The 20,121-nt window shown below is 33.0% G+C and overlaps 1 protein-coding gene across 1 annotated transcript; it reads right to left on the bottom strand.

Moving 5' to 3' along the window:
- Positions 1-3,534: 3,534 nt before the first annotated feature.
- Smp_151840 (hypothetical protein) lies at positions 3,535-10,405 on the bottom strand (the record flags this gene model as incomplete). Its single annotated transcript, XM_018797417.1, has 4 exons — positions 3,535-3,555; positions 8,648-9,291; positions 9,544-9,876; positions 9,988-10,405. The coding sequence occupies 4 exons, from the start codon at positions 10,403-10,405 to the stop codon at positions 3,535-3,537; spliced, it is 1,416 nt and encodes a 471-aa protein (XP_018652461.1).
- Positions 10,406-20,121: the final 9,716 nt, after the last annotated feature.

Genomic DNA, 20,121 nt, shown 5'->3' with positions numbered 1-20,121 from the left:
GATGAAAAATATTTGTAAGTAAATGAATCACTAACCGCCAGGATATCATTAATCGATCATATTTGCATATTATCTAATTAAATTTGTCTGTTATTAAATGATTTTATCAACCCTATGGAAAGATATCTTAATGTTGTCATTTATATTATTCAAAAGATAGACTTCAAATTTGTTTTCATTGTACTATTTAAACTTGTGTTCATTTAATGTCGGTTATTTGTTTACTCTGAAGAAGTGATTTACATTAAGTCACGAAACATCAAAAATACAAATTTTTCTACATTTATTATCAACTTTCTACTCAATGTTCAATTTATTTGAAACTATCAAGTCCAACCTTGGCATTGATACCTATTTGCATTCAGTAGTACTTAGCTATATGAACTTATATGTACATATATTACCAATAAGAATTCAAGATAATACCTTATTCTTTAAATACAAAAGGTAATTCATTAAATAATTATGTTAAATTATATTAAGGTGATGATACAAAGAACTTCAGGTCTTTCGTTATGATAGCGGATAATAATTGGATAGGATTCTACATTGAACCTCTAATAATAGCATAATTAACATGAAATTCAAGTCCATAGGTTTCTAGCAAACTATAGTTTGAGTATCTAATGTGTAGTATCAATTTATTAGTGACACTTATTAGTGAAATAAGCATTTGTGTTCGTTAGCTACATAATCTCAAAGGAGAATGAAATAGATATTAGCTCTTCTCTTGTTTTTTTTGAATAGATACTGTTATAACGTATCAATTTGCCCTCTTAATATATACATATATGTGTCCAATGATACAGGAAATACGTACGAGCAGTCTTGGGTGCTATCCGGTCCTTCCTATCTGCCTAGCCCAGCCGTTAAGTCCAGAACACAAATAACAGCCTCAGCAATATGAATCATTATTTACAAGCATACTGGGTTATATATACTAACCAAACAGACCACATATATCAAAAATAGAAAAATAACATTTGTACAGTAATTGGCCAATGTGGCTGTAGCTAGGGGGAAAGTAATCAATAATAATAGTTCCAAGGTCAAAATAAAGGTTATGATAAGAGGAACACAGAAACGATTAGGTCACTTATTTAACAACTATCCAATAGGAATAGGCATATTATATTTGTCCATAAATGGACCTCAGATTTATGATTCATAATTCGCCAGGGGATACAACACCTCCCCTTTTTGAGAAATCCGGAGTTGATATCCGGATTTTAAATTTCTCGAATTCACCCTCCCCCACGAAAGACTGTTGGATCCTCATATAGCCAAGTTACTATTAATGCGATATGTTTGTCACATTTAACAGGGAATGCATTAGAACTGAAGAGATCATGAGGATCGACGACATTTGATTCGAGGTCACCAACATTTGATTCTTCTGATATAGTTTCCTTGAATTTCCTCGGAACCTCATTAGTAGATAATGAATCATTAGGATAATCAGTATCTATGAGAGTTGTATTGGATTCTTGATTATCATTTAATACATCTGACATTTTTCTCTCATTTTTATAAGAGAATTCAACAGAAACATATGAATCATCAAAATAATCTAAATCTGGTAGAACAATTACAGAATTTTGATCATTAGATTCATTAGAAACATTTTTCGTATCATGATTAATTTCATTTGGCGCCTCTGTATTCAATACACTGCTCGATTTGTTTTCCGTTTCTTCATGGGCGGGTACTGCAGCAATTTTAATGGCGCTTAATAAGATATTGTCTCTCTGTGAACTGGACGATTCATTGCTCGCACGTTTTGTTTCAGGGTTAATAAGACTTGGACCGTGTACAGGGCATGTCTCTGAAACAGGTAGTACTGGGCTACTGGGCTGATCATGTATAACTGCTGCGCTTAAATTATTGCTTTGTATGGATTCATTGAGGCTTTCGCCGGCATATTCATTAGTTCTGTAATCGTTTTCCAGCTCTGTACGCAATTTTGAAATTAATGCGTCAACTTCCGTTGCACCCCCGAAGCATGGGTGATTCAGCAGCTTCGCGTGTAACTTATCAATGAAATCCAATTGACTCTTTCTAAAGCGCTGCTCTTGTCGCTGGATTAGCAACTGAAATTGATCGGAAGTTAGAGCCATTTTTTTAATGCAAATAATAATAATAATAAATCCAAAAAACACCGGCAATTATTATGGATTATTTAATTCCGAAATGACGTCAGCGGCTGCTGTATTTTTTTTCCAGAATCCCCGTCGCCAATTGTTATAACGTACCAATTTTGCCCTCTTAATATATACATATATGTGTCCAATGATACAGGAAATACGTACGAGCAGTCTTGGGTGCTATCCGGTCCTTCCTATCTGCCTAGCCCAGCCGTTAAGTCCAGAACACAAATAACAGCCTCAGCAATATGAATCATTATTTACAAGCATACTGGGTTATATATACTAACCAAACAGACCACATATATCAAAAATAGAAAAATAACATTTGTACAGTAATTGGCCAATGTGGCTGTAGCTAGGGGGAAAGTAATCAATAATAATAGTTCCAAGGTCAAAATAAAGGTTATGATAAGAGGAACACAGAAACGATTAGGTCACTTATTTAACAACTATCCAATAGGAATAGGCATATTATATTTGTCCATAAATGGACCTCAGATTTATGATTCATAATTCGCCAGGGGATACAACAGATACCCAATCGTTGCTCAGAAGGCAAGCAACTTTATTCATAACCCAGTTACAGGTTTTTAGATATCCAGTGCTAATAAGTTCAATAATCGTATTTTCTAGTTTTTAATCTAATTTGATTGATGATTATAAAGTCAACTTAAATTTATAATTATCAGAAGGGGTTTTATATGAGCTTGTCTTGTGACACAATTGGATGATTTCCTCAAAGTGAGTCCAATAAAATAAAACGAAACGGCCGTCCAGTGCTTCCAGGTTTTCCATGGTGGTCTAACTTCAATTGACTCATGATTTCAGTCATGAAATTGCTAAAATCTCCACAAAACGCCTTCTGATAATGATCATATGCTCACTAGTGACTGACTTCAAGAGATATTTCCTAGAGTTCTAGTGAGAAACAGTGACCAGTTGAGTTGAACCAGGTCTGTTGTAAGATATCAACTCACTGAAGGCAATAGGTGAACGGTTGCTCAATTTCGTGGATCTGTTGAAGTTAAACATTAACACCGTTGGATGCCGGTCGGCTCAGTGATCTAGAGGTTAAGCTCTCGCGCGCGAGATTGACAGATCCTGGGTTCGAATCTCGCGAGACGGGATCGTGAATGCGTACTACTTAGGAGTCCGACACTAGAACGAAACGGTCATTCAGTGCTTCCAGGTTTTACATAGTTATCTAGCTTCAATCGACTCATGATTTCAAGTATTAAATTTATTAACTAATTTAGATATTTCACTGATAAATCTGATAGAATAATAATGGACTATATATATTACTAAAAAAGAATGAGTAATATCTAAACAAAGAACAAACAAATTAAATAGATGTACATATATGTATATAAAGTTTACTTAATTATTATTCTTTTCTTGTTTCTTTCTAATGAAACATATGTTTTAAAATTAACAATAATACTAACTAACATTATTAATAGTAGTATTGTTAGTAATTCTAATCTAATTAACAGTTTAACTTATATATTCTATTCATTATTAAGAAAGTAAACATAAAACAATCTATGAAATAAACTTCTTATCATAATTAATAACTAATCGTGTCCCCATTTTATACCATTTCTTATTTACTAGTTATAGTATTGTCAATGGTTGTAATAACAGGAACAGAACTGATAACAGTAATTATGATCACATTAAAAACAATACTACTACTACTACTACTAATAATAATAATGGTAGTAATATTAGTAATAACACTGACATAAGTAGTAATGTAGTAAACAAGAACATGAGTGGGGACAACCGAACGTATTTGTACATAAAATTACGGAATATCTCACTAACATCTGAGAACCATATAGTAAATAGTTAATTTACAAAATAAAAATCCATCGTCTAAAATTTGACCGTTCCTTCTGCGAATATCAGTCCATTGTTTTAGATTTTATTGTTCATGCATTTTCATACCAATTGCGTTTCGTTCCCGTTCTTTACTTATGAATCTTCTACTGAAATGCATTCTATTGCAATCTATACTTATGTGGATATAAGTAACCCACACCATGGTAACAATCACTACAATTTATATATCTTCATATGTATATATGCATATAATAGTGAACAGGTAGGTTGTATATACTTAAATTATATTGAAGAAATATTTAAGAAAAAAAGAAACACAATGAGAAACAATGAAACAGATATTTTATGTTTAAGCTGTATTTTACTCCATGAACTAACTTTAATTGAATAACTAGAAGGAGTTGGTAAGCATCAATTAGTTGTTTTATCCTAATATTGGAATTCTCAGCTGATTGGATGTACGAATTTTCTAACGATAAAACTCAGTGATAATTATCAGACATGATTTTGTGGACATTTTAGTAATTTTATAGTTGAATTCATAAGTCAATTGAAGCTAGACCACCATGGAAAACCTGGAAGCACTGTAAGGCCGTTTCGTCCTATTTTGGGACTCCTCAGCAATGAGCATCCACCATGTCGCCTCACGAGATTCGAACCCAGGACCTGTTGTTTGAAATCGGATATATGATCGATTGAAAACCAATTCAGTAGTCTAAATATGATGCTCTCAACAATGTGTCTAAATATTCTAAATATGATTCTTATAGGGGCCGTTGTCATTTACTCCAGAGGAGTCACATACAAATTGTATACAACCAAACATCTTTTTAAAAAGTTTTAATTTTTTACCATTGCTTATCGATACGAAGAAACTAATGAATGTTTTGTATGAATGTAGGGAAAATTCATTCTTTATAACTTATCATCTAATATGTAGATATTACGAATTTACTGCTGAAGTTGAACAGACAATCTTGAAATTATTCCATCACATTAACAATAAAGATAATTAAGAAATAAAAAAGCTAGCGGTGGAATCCAGGATGCACGTTTCGTCCTATTTAGGACTAGTCAGCTGTATGTACCTGCATCCCAGAGTTGATGTTCACTCCAGGATTCGAACCTGGTACAATGTCATAAACAAATACTTTAACACTTAAATTAGGTTAAAGCATAAAGGGGAAACACCTTTTAGAAATATGTAGATTGAGTTTATGTAATGCTAACTGATCCAATATATGAATATCCTTCATGTAATAGCATGTAGTCCATTTGGAATTTGGTTGCATTAGTGTGCATTTTACATATTTAAACAAACAGAAGTAATTAAACAAATGGAAATTTTGATCATTATGTTGTTAAACTGAATATAATATTAGTTATCACATGTTAACTGAAAGAATTAACGGATTAATTTATCATTTAAGATGAATATAGTTTAAGAGTTTTGAGATAGTCACAATAGATTTCATAGTCTGTTTTAATGATAATAAGATATGAATTGACTGATTTTAGACCACCTTAGAAAACGTGAAAGCATTAGACCACCGTGACGTCCTAGTATGAGGGTGCTCAGCAGTAGGCATCCGCGATTCAGTACGGGGGATTGAAACCCAGGACCTTCGGTCACATGAGCGAATGCTTGACCTTTAGACCACTGAGTCGGCTATCCAATGGTGTTAATGTCTATCTATGATGATAATAAGATAATGGAAAATTATTGAGTTCAAGGTTTACTGAGGAGCTGTTAGATGAACACGCTTACGTAATGCAGCTATGTCAACAAAAATGTACACCGAAAAATATGAATCTGAGGTGAGAATTAATGGTATTTAGCTCAGTAAATATTCTTTGTTTAAATTAACTTTGTAATTATTCTAAATCTCAACTAATGCTTGTATAATCATATGAATACACTGGTTTGATTGAAGTATTTTGTTTGCTTCTTCAAAAGAGATCTAAGTATGCGTTGCTGAGAAATTTAGAATAACAGTTTTTAAATATTAACTTTTATAAATTGAACTTTCAATTGCTTAATGATAGTGTAGTGTCAGTTTTTGGCTTGTCTAGCTCATTAGTCACTATTCAGCGATCAATCAATCTTGCAGGAGGTTGGTTTGGGTTCAACTAACTCACTGGCAGAGTTTCAGTCTATGAAGCTGGGGTATGAGGGCTCAAATCCACCAGACAATGTCAGTTACCTAAAGAACACAGGTATGCCTTAGTAACGAGTATTCAATATAAGGAAACCTGAGTTCAGGATACCCTATCAACTAAATCCAACTACTACAAACATTGAATTATTAGGTAGGAAATATGACCAATACGCATATGTACATAAATACCAGACATTTCATCAAATCGATTCAAAGATATGTACAAATAAAGTATTTTTTTAAAGACAATTTTTACAACAATAGCAAATATTCATTTTTGTATTGTCCACCTTATTACATAAAACTAGTAGTTATCTGGATTCAGTAGCTAAGTAGTTAACGCGATGACGTTTCACGTGAATGGTACTGGGTTCGAGGCTTGGAGTGAACATTAACTCTAAGATGCAGGTACATCCAGCTGATGAGTTGCAAATAGGATGAAATGCGCATCCTGGATCCCACTACTATTCACTATCCATCTTTACTTATAATAGAAAATATTGCCACGTTATGAAGAAATAACGTTGATTAATTATCAAACACAAACAATCATTTTGAAACCCCCCCCTGTTTTCATCTAATGGAGTATATCCAAGGTATCAACTTATCGAAATACATATTTGCACTCAATGTATCAATCGAAATACATTTTTTTCACACACTAAAATGTGTACATACATATAGATACAGTTGATTAGTGGTTAAAAAAAAAGAAGAAAACTGTCAACAATGACAGTTTTTTTTATTTTCAAATGTACATTCAACTAATTTCAGTACAAGTTAACTAATTATATACCAAACTCTTGTAAAATGTCATCTACGTCTTTTGTTTATATTGATAATGTTTCAAAAAAAAAGAAAAAAAAGAACAAAGAAAAGAGAAAAGAGAAAAATTAGATCACATTAAGTAAACTTTGTCAATATATTTCTCTAATTGGTTTTATTGTAGCGATTATTTCAAGATGTTTATTTTTATATAATATGTTCTTTATTTTGATAGTTGAGATCACGAATCGATTGAAGTTAGACTACCATGGAAAACCTGGAGGTACTGGATGGCCGCTTCGTTCTAGTATGGGACTCCTCAGCAGTGCGCATCCACGATCCCGCCTCGCGGGATTCGAACCCAGGACCTATCAGTCTCGCGCGCGAGCGCCTAACCTCTAGATCACTGAGCCGACCGGCATCCAACGGTGTTAATGTTTAACTTCAACCGACACACGAAATCGAGACTGATAGATCCTGGGTTCGAATTTCACGAGGCGGAATCGTGGATGCGCACTACTGAGGAGTCTCACGATAGGACAAAACGGCCGTCCACTGCTTCCAGATTTTCCATTGTGGTCTAGCTTCAATTGACTCATGATCTCAACTATCAAGATTACTATAATATCCACAAAAACCCCTTCTGATAGTATTCTTTATTCTCAATGTAGTATTATTGTACAAAACAATGTCAAATTTGATAAAGAAAAGGGATATTAAATGATAGTTATGCGGTAATTGATCTTCATATAAATATATTCTGTTAGAAAGAATAATGATAAAAGAATATAGTACATATCAGTAGGGGCTCAAAACAACGGCCTAGTTGATGTAGCTATCAATTTAAAGTGAACAGAATTTTAAATTTTGCTTGCAGAATCATAAAATTATTGTTTTTAACAGTTAACTTCATGTGTTGATCAAAGTTAGACTACCATTGAAAACCTGTAAGCACTGGACGGCTGTTTCGTCCTAGCATGAGACTCTTCAGCAATGCACTTCTACGATTCCATAGGGAGGGCTCGAATCCAAGACCTTCAGTTTCACGCTCAAACGATTAACCTACAGCTTAGGTCAACTAATGAATTCAACTGTTAAAATTACTACAATCTCTACAAATCTCCATTCTGATTATTTTTTTGTTTTTTACAAACTATATACACTCATATGGTAAGTAATTTATTTATTATTTATTTAAACATATAAATATTGGTACAAGGAAACACCAGATACATATGCGCCATACAAATCTCATTTGGTTTGTGTGAGGGCTGTGATACTGCTCAGGTGCCCAAACTGAAGCAGGTGGTATGCTTAGGCGACAACATCCGGAGCCTTTAACCTAAGGATCTGATTCACAAGGCAGTAGAGCATCGTGAGGAGATGCAGTCCCATGGTAGCCGGTGACCAATGATTGATTCATGCGCCATTTGTTCTCTCAGGATACTGGAGTCCATGTGCACCATTGGTTTGGAATAAGGGTTTTCCAACTCCCCTAGATGGACACTCCACATCCACTTACCCCGTTAAAGCGCCAGACATTCGCTTTTCATCCTCTTAATTTCGTAAACAACAGTAATGCCACGAGAAGACAGTGAGTAGGAATTCTCTGTTTGTGGCTATATACGCGTGGCCATGTGAGAGCATTTGGAGAGGGAGAGCGGACTCTCTCCACTCTCAGCCGTACCAGGGCATACAAAAAAGAAACTAAAAAAATAAAGGACTTACAGGTATACCAGATAAATAAGCACATTCCATAGGATTTAATTCAGGTACTTTCCATGTTAAAAATAATCCAAGTGCAGTAGATATAGTACCAAGAAATAATTGCATACATACTAATAGCACAATTAATGAACATAGACAATGTGTAAATGAATCACCTTTCTTCACATGTAATTCTGTTCTATTCTGTACAATGTCCGTTTTATTTAAGTCTAGATCAGTGGGATTTACAATAGGATCATTATTATGGTCATTACCTAAACTTGAATTTACTAAAAGTGATATAGATGGTTGTATATGATGATTACAATTATTCATTAGTTGACTATTAGAAGCTCGAAGGAATGATTGATTAGAAACATATAAATCATTACCATTATTATGGATAAAATTCACATTGCGCATACTACTAATAATATTCTCATGAGTAATATTATGATTATTCATATTAAAATCACAATGATTTTGTGAACATACAGAATTTGAACGACGACTTGATTGTAATAATAATAATGATGTATTTGGTTTATGACTACAACCTTCTGTATGTCGACGATGATTCATAGAAGGTGATAAATATAATTTTTGTTGACATGGTAACATATAATTAGATTGTAATGGAGTTAATTGAAAATTACATGACCTCCCTATAGATTTATGTTTATACCATAGATCATTAGTTTTTTCATTTTTTTTCATTTTTTTTGTATAATATTTTATAGTTGAATTAATTTTATATTCATTATATTTTATAATGGTTGATAATTCCGGTAAAGAATTAGAACGTTGTACTGTGGATAACTGTCGAATGGTAGGTCGGTTACATGGATAGTTACTAAGGTAACCTGACTTATTATTATTATTATTAGATGAGGTAGTTGTAGTAATTGATGAATTACATAATATCTGTGATGATATCATTAAACTATGATATGATAATGGTGATGATGTACGACGTATAGTTTGTTTTTGTATTTTAGATAACATCATTTTAGATAGATATACACTATCGGAATAATGATTTCCATTATGATAATTTATAAAATCTATATCACTATGATGATTATCCATTGATAAATAGGGTATACATTGTGAATAATTATAGAAAGAATATGGACTTATAGAACGATTCGATGGATTTGTAATTGATTTAGTTTTAAATGATCCATGTATATAAGGTAATCTATCAGATTGAAGATATTGTTTTTGTTGATAGGTATAATGATCTGTATCTAAGTATAAAGATTTATTTAAATTATAATTTGATATTAATGAAGTAGAACTAGAATGTTGAAAATCAATAGTTTGATCCTTATCCAATGATGGATAATATTTTGTTTTACTTGGATTTATAATACAACAATATGAATTTCTATATTGATTTGTATTATGTAATGAAGATATTGGCGAGGTTGATGAGGATGATGTAAATAATATTGGTGAAGGTGTTCTATTGATATCATCATCTTTAAGATTTTCATGACTTGAAGAATTTTCATATGTTGATAATAGGTGACGTTGATTTGTTGGCCAATAATATGGTGTTAATAAATTTTGTAAACATGATCCTGGACTTGATGTACCAGATATCCAATCATGATTATTTGGTTGTATAAATAAATCATTCATTAAACTAGAATTTATATTAGATTTACTATTATAATTTAATTCATCAGGGGAATTTTTTGGTATTTCTATAACAATTTTTGGTGTCACTGGTATTAATGGAATATTTTCAATGATTACAGAAGAAGCAAGCATATTTTAGAATGAATCTTTAATGTTAACTAAGCATGGTTTTATGAAGTGAATAATATAAAGTTAAAAATTGAAATAGGATAATTTGTTTTTTTTTCTAAAATTTTGATTGGTCTAAATCAAATAACCAATCAGAATTTAACTTTTAATGAAGATTGAAAGTATTATACCTTGTTTTATAGATTTTTTGATATTTCTTACACTGTAATTTAAACTAAACTTTATTCTAACCAGATTTAACCGCTTATAGAGAAGAATATCAAAAGAGATGTGTTTTAATCAAGAAATCAAAGGTCATATCTATTCATTAAATGTCCTATGCAATATTATTATCCCAACTGATTAGATAAGCTAGATAAACAATAAAATTGGTCAGATATTTCAGTGGTATTGCGTCTATTTAGAAGTAGTTATTAATGTTATAGTCAAATGGATGGAGGTACACTCAACTAACGAGTCCTAAATAGAATGGAATGCAAATCCTGAATTCCACTGCTAGACATCATCTAATATTAAAGTAACTGCTTGTGACTTTAAGGTAATTTGAGGGCAATCTGCAAAAGATGCACATATGCCGAAACGGACTTATGAGTCTTAGCTCTAAATATCAATCCAAAGATTTAAATAACCAATGTGAATATAACTCGTGTAGTTTCATTGAATAATCTGACTTGGTTACTTAGAGTTTCATTTTTAAAAGTAGCACTATTTCGATTAATTGTTTTGTCTGTAGATAACCTTGATCGAGTAGTTTGTAATCTATTCATGTATTTCACTGCAACAATCAATGTTTCACAGTCATTAAATTTTGAAAACGGAAGTTTTGACCATGTATTTGTCTTCTGATATATAATTTTATAGTTAACGGACTTCACAGATTGATAATTGCTAGATATGTTTAATATATTCTTACTGTGGTTATATCGGGGCCTAAATTATGAAACTGTCTTCAAATAGATAGGCCTGATACATGTACTTTATACTCTTATTGTGAATATCTTAGAGGGTCAACTTGGGAGCATACTTTGAAATAAGAAAGATATAATATATTTAATAGATACTTATTATACTAATGTACTGCACAACCTTTTATAATGTCAGTTAAAAGGACATTGTTATTGACTGAAAATAAAAATATTTATTTTTTAGAGACCATCATCTTCAAAACTATAAATAGTCAAATTGTTGAGTTCTGATTTGTTGCTAAATAAGCGTCAATGAATAAATCTGTCAAAATATGACATTTACCTAAGTCATAATAAATGTGTTAAAAGACAATTTCAATATCTAATTGATATTTAAACTGTATCCTATCAAAATATGTTATATTGTTTAGATAAGTTAAGTATACTACGAAGTCGTGCTTGGAGAACAGCTGCCAGATGTAACTCAAGTAAGGACAGGAGTCGGACAAGACTACTTACTCTTCTCTTTCCTCTCTCTTCTGGTGGTAGACTGGATTATGAAGACCTCAACGTCTGATGGGAAACATGGAATATAATGGATAGCTTGCATGCAACTAAATGATTTGTACTTCACAGATGACCTAACTTTTCTATCGCATACACACAAACAAATGCAGGTCAAGACAAACAAAGTAGTAGCCTCTGAATCAGGAGGCTTCAACGTACACAAAGGAAGAAGTAACATCCTCAATCACAACATAGTGAACACCAACCCAATCATACATGATGGAGAAACTGTCGAAGATGTAGAAACCTTCACGTAGGTGGACTGTATCATCAATGAATGAGGGGGAAGTAAATGTGAGGATTGGCAAAGTAAGGACAGCATTCCTACAATTGAAGAACATATGCGACTCGAAACAACCGTTTGCAAACCTATATCAAAGTGAGAATCTTCAATACGAACGTCAAGACAGTCAGTTCTACTGTATGGAGTTGAAACGTGGAGAACTACTTCAGCCATCATCAAAATGGTACAAGTATTTATAAACAGTTGTCTACACAAGATACTGAATATCCGTTGACCGGATACGATTAGAAACAGTCTACTATCAGAGAGAACAAACCAGGTTCCATCTGAGGAGGAAATTAGAAATAGGCATTGGATGTGGATAGGACATACATTGTGGAAATCATCAAACTCCATCACGAAGCAACCGCTAACTTGGAATTCCGAAAGGCTGTGGAAAAGTATAAGGCCAAATAACATTCTGCATCGAGAATTGGAATCAGTCATCGGAATAATGAATAGAAACTGGAAATAAGTGGGGGGATTATCCAGGACAGAGTTGGATGGAGAATGTTGGTGTTTGGCCTGTGCTCCTCCATGAGGACTTACAGGCGTAAGTAAATAAGCAAAATGTTTTAAAAAAATCGTAGTGCGCAAGAACACGTAGGGGACAATCGAATGTATATTGGGCAGGAAATTACAGAATATCCCAGTAAAAAATGAGATTCATGTAGTATATTGTTAATTTGCAGACTATTAATTAATTTTCTCAATCTCGACCGTTTCCTCTGCAAATATTAGTCCATCATCATTGATTCTTCTTGTTCATGCATTTCCATACCAATTGCGTTCCTCTCAGTTCTTTCGTTATCGATCTTCTACTGTAATACATTCTATGTCTGACCATCGTCATAGACTACTTATATGGATATAAGTAGACCACACTACACTTTAAAAAGAGCTCATCTAGTTGTTTGGTTTGAGACTGATTAATGTAAGACACTTTGGTTTATTGAGGAACACCAAATAGTTTTGTAGTTCACAACAGTACATGGTGGATAGAACCATGATATTTAGTAAAACAATGTTTTTATTAGCAAACTTATGGACTTAAAAACAGAACACAACCACGTATCGATTACACTCTCAATACCAAAACGTTTCCAAACTCTTATTTACTTGCATTTTAAAGCATAGATAAATGGTTTCTAGTAGTGAAATTTAAGATTCACGTTTTGTCCTATTCAGGACTTTTTGGATGGATGTGCCTAGATCACAGAGTTTTTGTTCATTCCGGAACATAAACTCAGTCCCGTTTGCTTCAAATACTATTGCGTTATCCTCATGGCTACTGAGTACAGATGGTCACTGGCTTGTACAACAGGGTGAATTTTGATCTATATGTACTGGTTGTCTGGATCTTCTATTGATATTTAAGACTGCAGTTAGCCAGTCTCTTTTGGCCTATGTATACTTTATATAGATTTCCTCGATATTCTCATTAAGTCACAAATGAATGGCGATTGGTGACTATACCAAGGCAGTATGGATAAGATGCACAAATACCAAAAGAGATCGAACAATTGAAGTTCTGGGCATCAATTATAAGATTTAAATAACCCATAAATCCGAATTCTTATTTGGTTGGTAAAAAAGTTCTCGTATTATTTGGTAAATTCCGTAGTTTATTTATAACATGGTACTACGCTTGAAAGTGATTGGTATTTATTTGAATACGGAAACAACCAATCAGTTATTTGTAAGAAATGTAAAGCCTGGTATATATAGGTGATTCTTTTCAAGCCGTCACGTTACATCAACACAGTATAATGAAGTAATCAAGAGAAATCATGGGTTAGTAGAAGTAGTAACAATACCAGTGACGATAGAAAGCACTAGGCATGAACAACGTGATTGACGAAAGAATGAACTTGTGGAATTAAGTGTAAGCTATCTTTAAAACTCAGGATTTTTGAGAAGGCGGAGAACGAATGCATCTTTGTCATCATGACTGATTCCGATGCATGTAATGCTTGTTTCAGCTGTTGTGGTTTATTTTTCAGATGACTGTTAAGAAAAATAGATCAAGTAAACATAAATGAAAAATATCTTAAAAATTGTTGCAAGGGTATTAATGACCTTTGAAACTAATGTTATCCTCAAGCCAACATAATTACTTCACTCAATTTCATACAAACAAGAATACTGTTGATGGCCCAATGTTTTGACTCCAATTGGATCGGACGATGATGTTGTCGACGGGCTCACCCATTTAGTGACCCTGTATTTGACTCCAATTTGATCGTATGCTGCTTGTTATCGAAATATACATTTCGCCAATCCTCATATATAGTTATGGACTTAAATAGCGTTGGAGAATAACGGAATTAAATGAGTCAAATACGAGAATGGATTTCGAATACTTGCATTTCATACAATCGTTGGACCAGATAAACGATCGGAGAAGCGAAATGACGCACAGTGGAGAAGACGTGTGAGCCAACTCGATTTAATCAAGCGTTAATCGATGTTTATAGTCAAACAAAAATGAGTTACAGGCATGTGATGAATAGGATAAAATGTACACCCCTCCACATAAAAAGTCAGGGTTGATAAGTGAATAATTAACAAGGTCAAAATGTGACTCCAGAAGAATGAATAGATTGGCCTATCCAGAAGCTAAGATAAGCTATGTGGGCTTAGCATAGTAACTAACACTACAATATCCAATGTCGAAAGAACACAAGTACAACATTACTTAAAAAATAATTTTTACCGTTTTCAAAATGCGCAATGAGAGACGATATGAATGTTTTTTCATTTTAATATACAGAAATACATACCGAAAGGTAAACAATGTGGCATTTTATCAACGATCTCAGCGTACAAAAATAGTCAAGGATATGAATATTACTGGAGAAACATAGATATTCTAGATCAAGGGAAGGTCATTAGATTTCTTGTGGTACGATATTCAGATCAATCAGCATTCATTATACATATCAACATAGATCAAATCCACGTATCCATATGGGTTAAATCAGTAAGTCATACGGTGTCAGGTTAAGCGAACAAGATTTTCTACAGGAATGCAGGAATAAGTGAAGAAAACAACATATATAGAGAACAGATTACAAACATAGCCAAAGAAATGAGTCGTGAAAAAAATAGAGGATTCACCTTTAATTGAGAACATGAATCGATTGATGAGCACTGTTGAGTAGTCCCATACTAGGAAGAAACGGCTCAATGATTCAAGTATAAATTTCGCTATCTTTGATCATACATCGTGATTACTTCTGGTTGAATATATATGCTAACAAACTCATACACATAAATAAAATATGATAATCATAGTATTGTGGTGTGTGCTACTGATGTCGATAGGTATAAGTAATATGTATCATCAATCAAAAGCGAAATACCTGGCAGCAGAAGATTAAGAAGATCGAAGTGAAGAGAATGAGAACAGAGAATGATTGGTGTAGAAACAAAAGAAAAATGAAGTCTGAAACGATTGATTGACATTTTGCAAATGAATTACTTACTGTGTATGATTCTCAGATTTTACTACGATATTCTGTAATTTTGTGTTCAAATACATTCGATTATTCTCACTTGTGTTCTCGTTCACTACAATGTCATATAATGCAGTCATCTATATTTCATAGTTCAGTATGTTTTACGCTGATATATCAAAAGATTTTGGGAAATTTCTTTCCCTTTTTTTGTTTTACTACACTTTTCCCAGAAACGTTTATTATTTTTATCCGTTCTAGCACGTGCATCGAAACCTTTTTTCTGGATCAATTTGCCAAGCAGTTTGATTTTGTACTTTTTTTTTTGATATAACTTAAATTATTGAACCATAATTTATTTTAGATAATATGATTGTTATAACTTATGGTCTTGCGCCTCTATCAATATAAGATATAATGATACCGTCAATTAGAGAACAGTGAATTATCGACTGGACCAATGACGCATAAAACCTGTACGAGCAGTCTAGAGTCCTTATCAGTCCCTGCTTCTCGCCTAGCCCTGCCTGTTAAGTACAGAACACCAATAACAGTCTCTGCGATATGAATCATGTATTTCAGACGTACTGGGTTTATAAACCAAACAGACAGACTACATTGTACCATAAAATAGAAAACAACATTTGTACAAGATTTGACTAAATGTGGCTGTGAATAAGGGAGACGATAATCTATAGACATGGTATAACTCAAGTATAGTAAATTGTATAATAATATTTCATAGGTCAAAATAAAGCTAATAATAAGAGGAACATGAATATGCATAGTTTAGCTACTTAACAATTATACAATAATAATATATGTATAGTACTAGTCCAGAAATAGATCCCAACAGTTACCATTCATCATTCTGATCGGTATATAACAAAAATAATTTTACTTTCATTTTATATGTCATTTCTTCTTGATTTATTATTTGAGTAGAATTGAAATTGTTAAGTATAAAATTACACTGTAATAAAATTACTTATTTTAGTTTCAATCATCAAAATTGAATCAGTATAAATGTACTTTAGACAGTAGTCTACTGGTCATTAGTTCAGAAGTCATTATTATATTGAAGTGTTTTTAGTATTTATTTGCTAATTTACAAATTTACTTATATGAATGACTTAGATGTTTCAACAAAATAGATATATAAGTAATATTTTACTTGTTAAGAGCTGAAGAGCCTTTAAGTAGATTCCAGTGCTTCTTCCTGATTTCTTCATCCACTGGATGAAATCTAGTTTGTTCTCTCCCACAGTAGAACTTTGCTAAGTGTCTGGCCAACGGATCCGAAATATTTTGTGAAGACAATTGTTAATAAACACTTGTATATTCTGGATGATGGCTTTCGTAGTTCTTCAAGTTTCCGCCCCAAACAGTAGAACTATCTTGACATTTGTGTTAAAAATTCTGATCTTGGTGTTGTTTGACAATTGTTTCGAGTTCCAGATGTTCTTCATTTTTAAATATGTTGCTCTTGTTTTGCCGATTCGCGTCTTCATATCTGCATCAGATCCACCGTGTTCATAAATGATGCCGCCCAGATTTGTAAAAGTTTTCACATCCTCTAAAGCTTCTCCGTCAAGTGTGAATCGATTGTTGCATGCTGTATTGTATCGTAGAGTCTTGCTTTTCTCTTTGTGTATATTGAGACCAACTGCTGCTGAGACTGCTGCTACACTGGTCATCTTCTCCTGCATTTGTTTTTGCGTGTGTGCTAGAAGAGCCAGATCATCTGCGAAGTGTATATCGTCCAGCTGCATTCTAGCTGTCCATTTTATCCCATGCTACCCTACAGATATTGACGTCTTCATGATCCAGTTGATCACCAGAAGAAAGAGAAAGTGTGGGAGTAAGCGACCTTGCCTGACATCGGTCTTTACCTCGAATAAGTCAGTGAGCTGTCTTCCATGCACGATTTCGCAGTTTAATCCATCATAGGAATTCCGTATGATATTGACTATTTCCTCAGGCACGCCGTAGTGTCGAAGAAGTCTCCATAGTTTGGCCTGTCCACGCTATCAAATGCTTTCTCGTAATCAATTAGGTTAATATAGAGTGATGAATTCCATTCGATTGATTGTTCCATATCGATCCGAAGAGTTGCGATTTGGTCTGTACACGGAATACAGCCTGTTGATCTCGAAGTTGGGCGTCTACGGAGTTCCTCATTCTGTTTAACAAAACCCTGTTGAAGACTTTTCCTGGTATTGAAAGGAGAGTGATGTCCCTGTAGTTATCACACTTGCTGAGATCGCTTTTCTTTGGTATTTTGATCAGGAGTCCTTCTTTCCAGTCTGTTGGTACTTGTTCTTCATCGCAAATTTTACTGAAGAGAATGTGTAGTAGCTTTGCATTTGCTGCTACATCTGCTTTCAGTTCCTCTGTTGGAATTTTGTCTGGTCCTACTGCTTGGCCGCTCTTGATTTGTTTGATGGCCATGCTGATCTCTTCAATTGTTGGTCGGCCAACGTCAACTAGGAGGTCGTTGATGCTGCTTTGATGTTGGGTTGGTTCAGTGGAGCTGGTCGATTCAAGAGTTCTTTGAAGTGTTCTACCCACCTGTTTGATTGTTCTTCAATGTTGGTGATCACCTTGCCTTCCTTGATTTTCACTGGTCGTTCTGGTATACGGTTATTCCCAGTGAGTTTCTTTGTTGACTTACCCGCCATCTCCGATGCGTGTCGTTCTCGCTTCGCTAGCTGATACCTAATCATGTGCTTATAGCTTTTTGGCCTTCATTATTTGATAATAAACTGTAGTTGCAGATTCTCTTTGCCTTCTGATTTCATGCACCGTTAAGATTTGTTCTTTTGTTTCCACACCAATCATTCTCTTCACTTCGATCTTTTTAATCTTCTGTCTCTAGGTATTTTATTTTCGATTGATGGTATATACTATTTATATCTGCCGACATCAGTAGCACACACACCACAATACTAAACCAATGAATTCATTTGATCAATTTAAACACAGTTATCATCACTTAGTACCGTAAGTCTATTCAAATTGTCTACTTACTCAAAGTCATTTCTTCTTTATTATAATAAATGTAAATAATTTAAATGAGAATTTATTATAATATGTTATTAGTTCAAATCATGCGCCAAAATTTACACAAATAAAAACAAAAAAAAAGAAAAAACAGAAAAAAAGTTACGTAAACATGCAAGAAATTTCATAAAAAAAATTGTACCAGTTAATCTATTTACAGTCAAAATGAAAATCGTTTAAAATGGGAAACGTTTTTTTTTTGTATCTAACGATGTGAATTGATTGGTTAAGTTTCAAGGGCAAAATTTGAAAATGTGCGGATGAAAAGATAATCATAAAATTATTATTATTATTATCAGTAGTATTAGTAGTAGTAGTAGTAGTCGTAGTAGTAGTATTAGTAGTAATAGTATTAGTAGTATTAGTAGTAGTTATATTTCAATAATATCAATTAAGAATAGAGGAAACAAAACAAGACACTTTACAAAGTCTTTTCACTCTACCATCATAAGTGAGTAAGTCTTATTACATAATGTTCTGTATGATTGATTATAAAAATTATAATGAACATTTATATGAATACATTATATTGAATAGAAAATGAAAGCTCACCAGTCTTATTATTACTATTAGTAGTAGAAGTAGTATTACGGCCTATGCTCCTCCACGAGGGATAACAGGCGTAAGTAAGTAGTAGTACGGTCTATGCTCCTCCACGAGGGATAACAGGCGTAAATAAGTAAGTAAGTAAGTAAGTAAGTAGTAGTATCATTTGAATTATAAGAATGAATGTTTGTTAATAGAAATTGAAATATTACAATAATTTACAATATTACATAATATTATTGAATACAAATAATTTTTTTCTTTGGAAGTGGAGGATTTAATGAAAATCCTTTTACACTAAAATCACCATCTGAATTCTCTATCCATTGTATATCAAGATTTCGATAATTTTGAAATGAATCAGATAATTGATTATGCAATTTATCTGATATACATCCATTACGTAATGTATTAGATTTTAAATTTGGAGGGTTGAGTAGTTTGACTAAATGACACTGGGAGGATTATACAGAATAAATGAGGTAAAAAAAACAATGATAGGTAACACATTTATGTTTTTATCAAACAGGTCAAGTTAAAGAACAATAAATACACTCAATTATGTGATATATATACGTCAAATGGGTTAGCTTGTAAATGTACTGTAGTATATACCACTTATAGTCGACATAAGTAGTTCTTTGGTAAAATATGAAAACTATAAGTTCAATACTTTATTGCTATAACAATTACTCTGTGTCTCCGTTCTCTTCGGTTCGATCTTCTCAACTTTCTGATACCAGGCATTCCACTCCTGATTGATGTTATATACTACTTATGTCAACATAAGTAGTATACACCACATAACTATTATTTTGAACGCTAGTGTGTATTTAATGTTAAGTGATTATATGTAATGAATGACTTATTGTTTCTAAAGCTCATAAACCGACAGAA

Source organism: Schistosoma mansoni, chromosome 4 (genome assembly GCF_000237925.1).
Source record: "Schistosoma mansoni strain Puerto Rico chromosome 4, complete genome".
NCBI lineage: Eukaryota > Metazoa > Platyhelminthes > Trematoda > Strigeidida > Schistosomatidae > Schistosoma > Schistosoma mansoni.
This window is presented reverse-complemented; position numbering and strand designations above follow the sequence as displayed.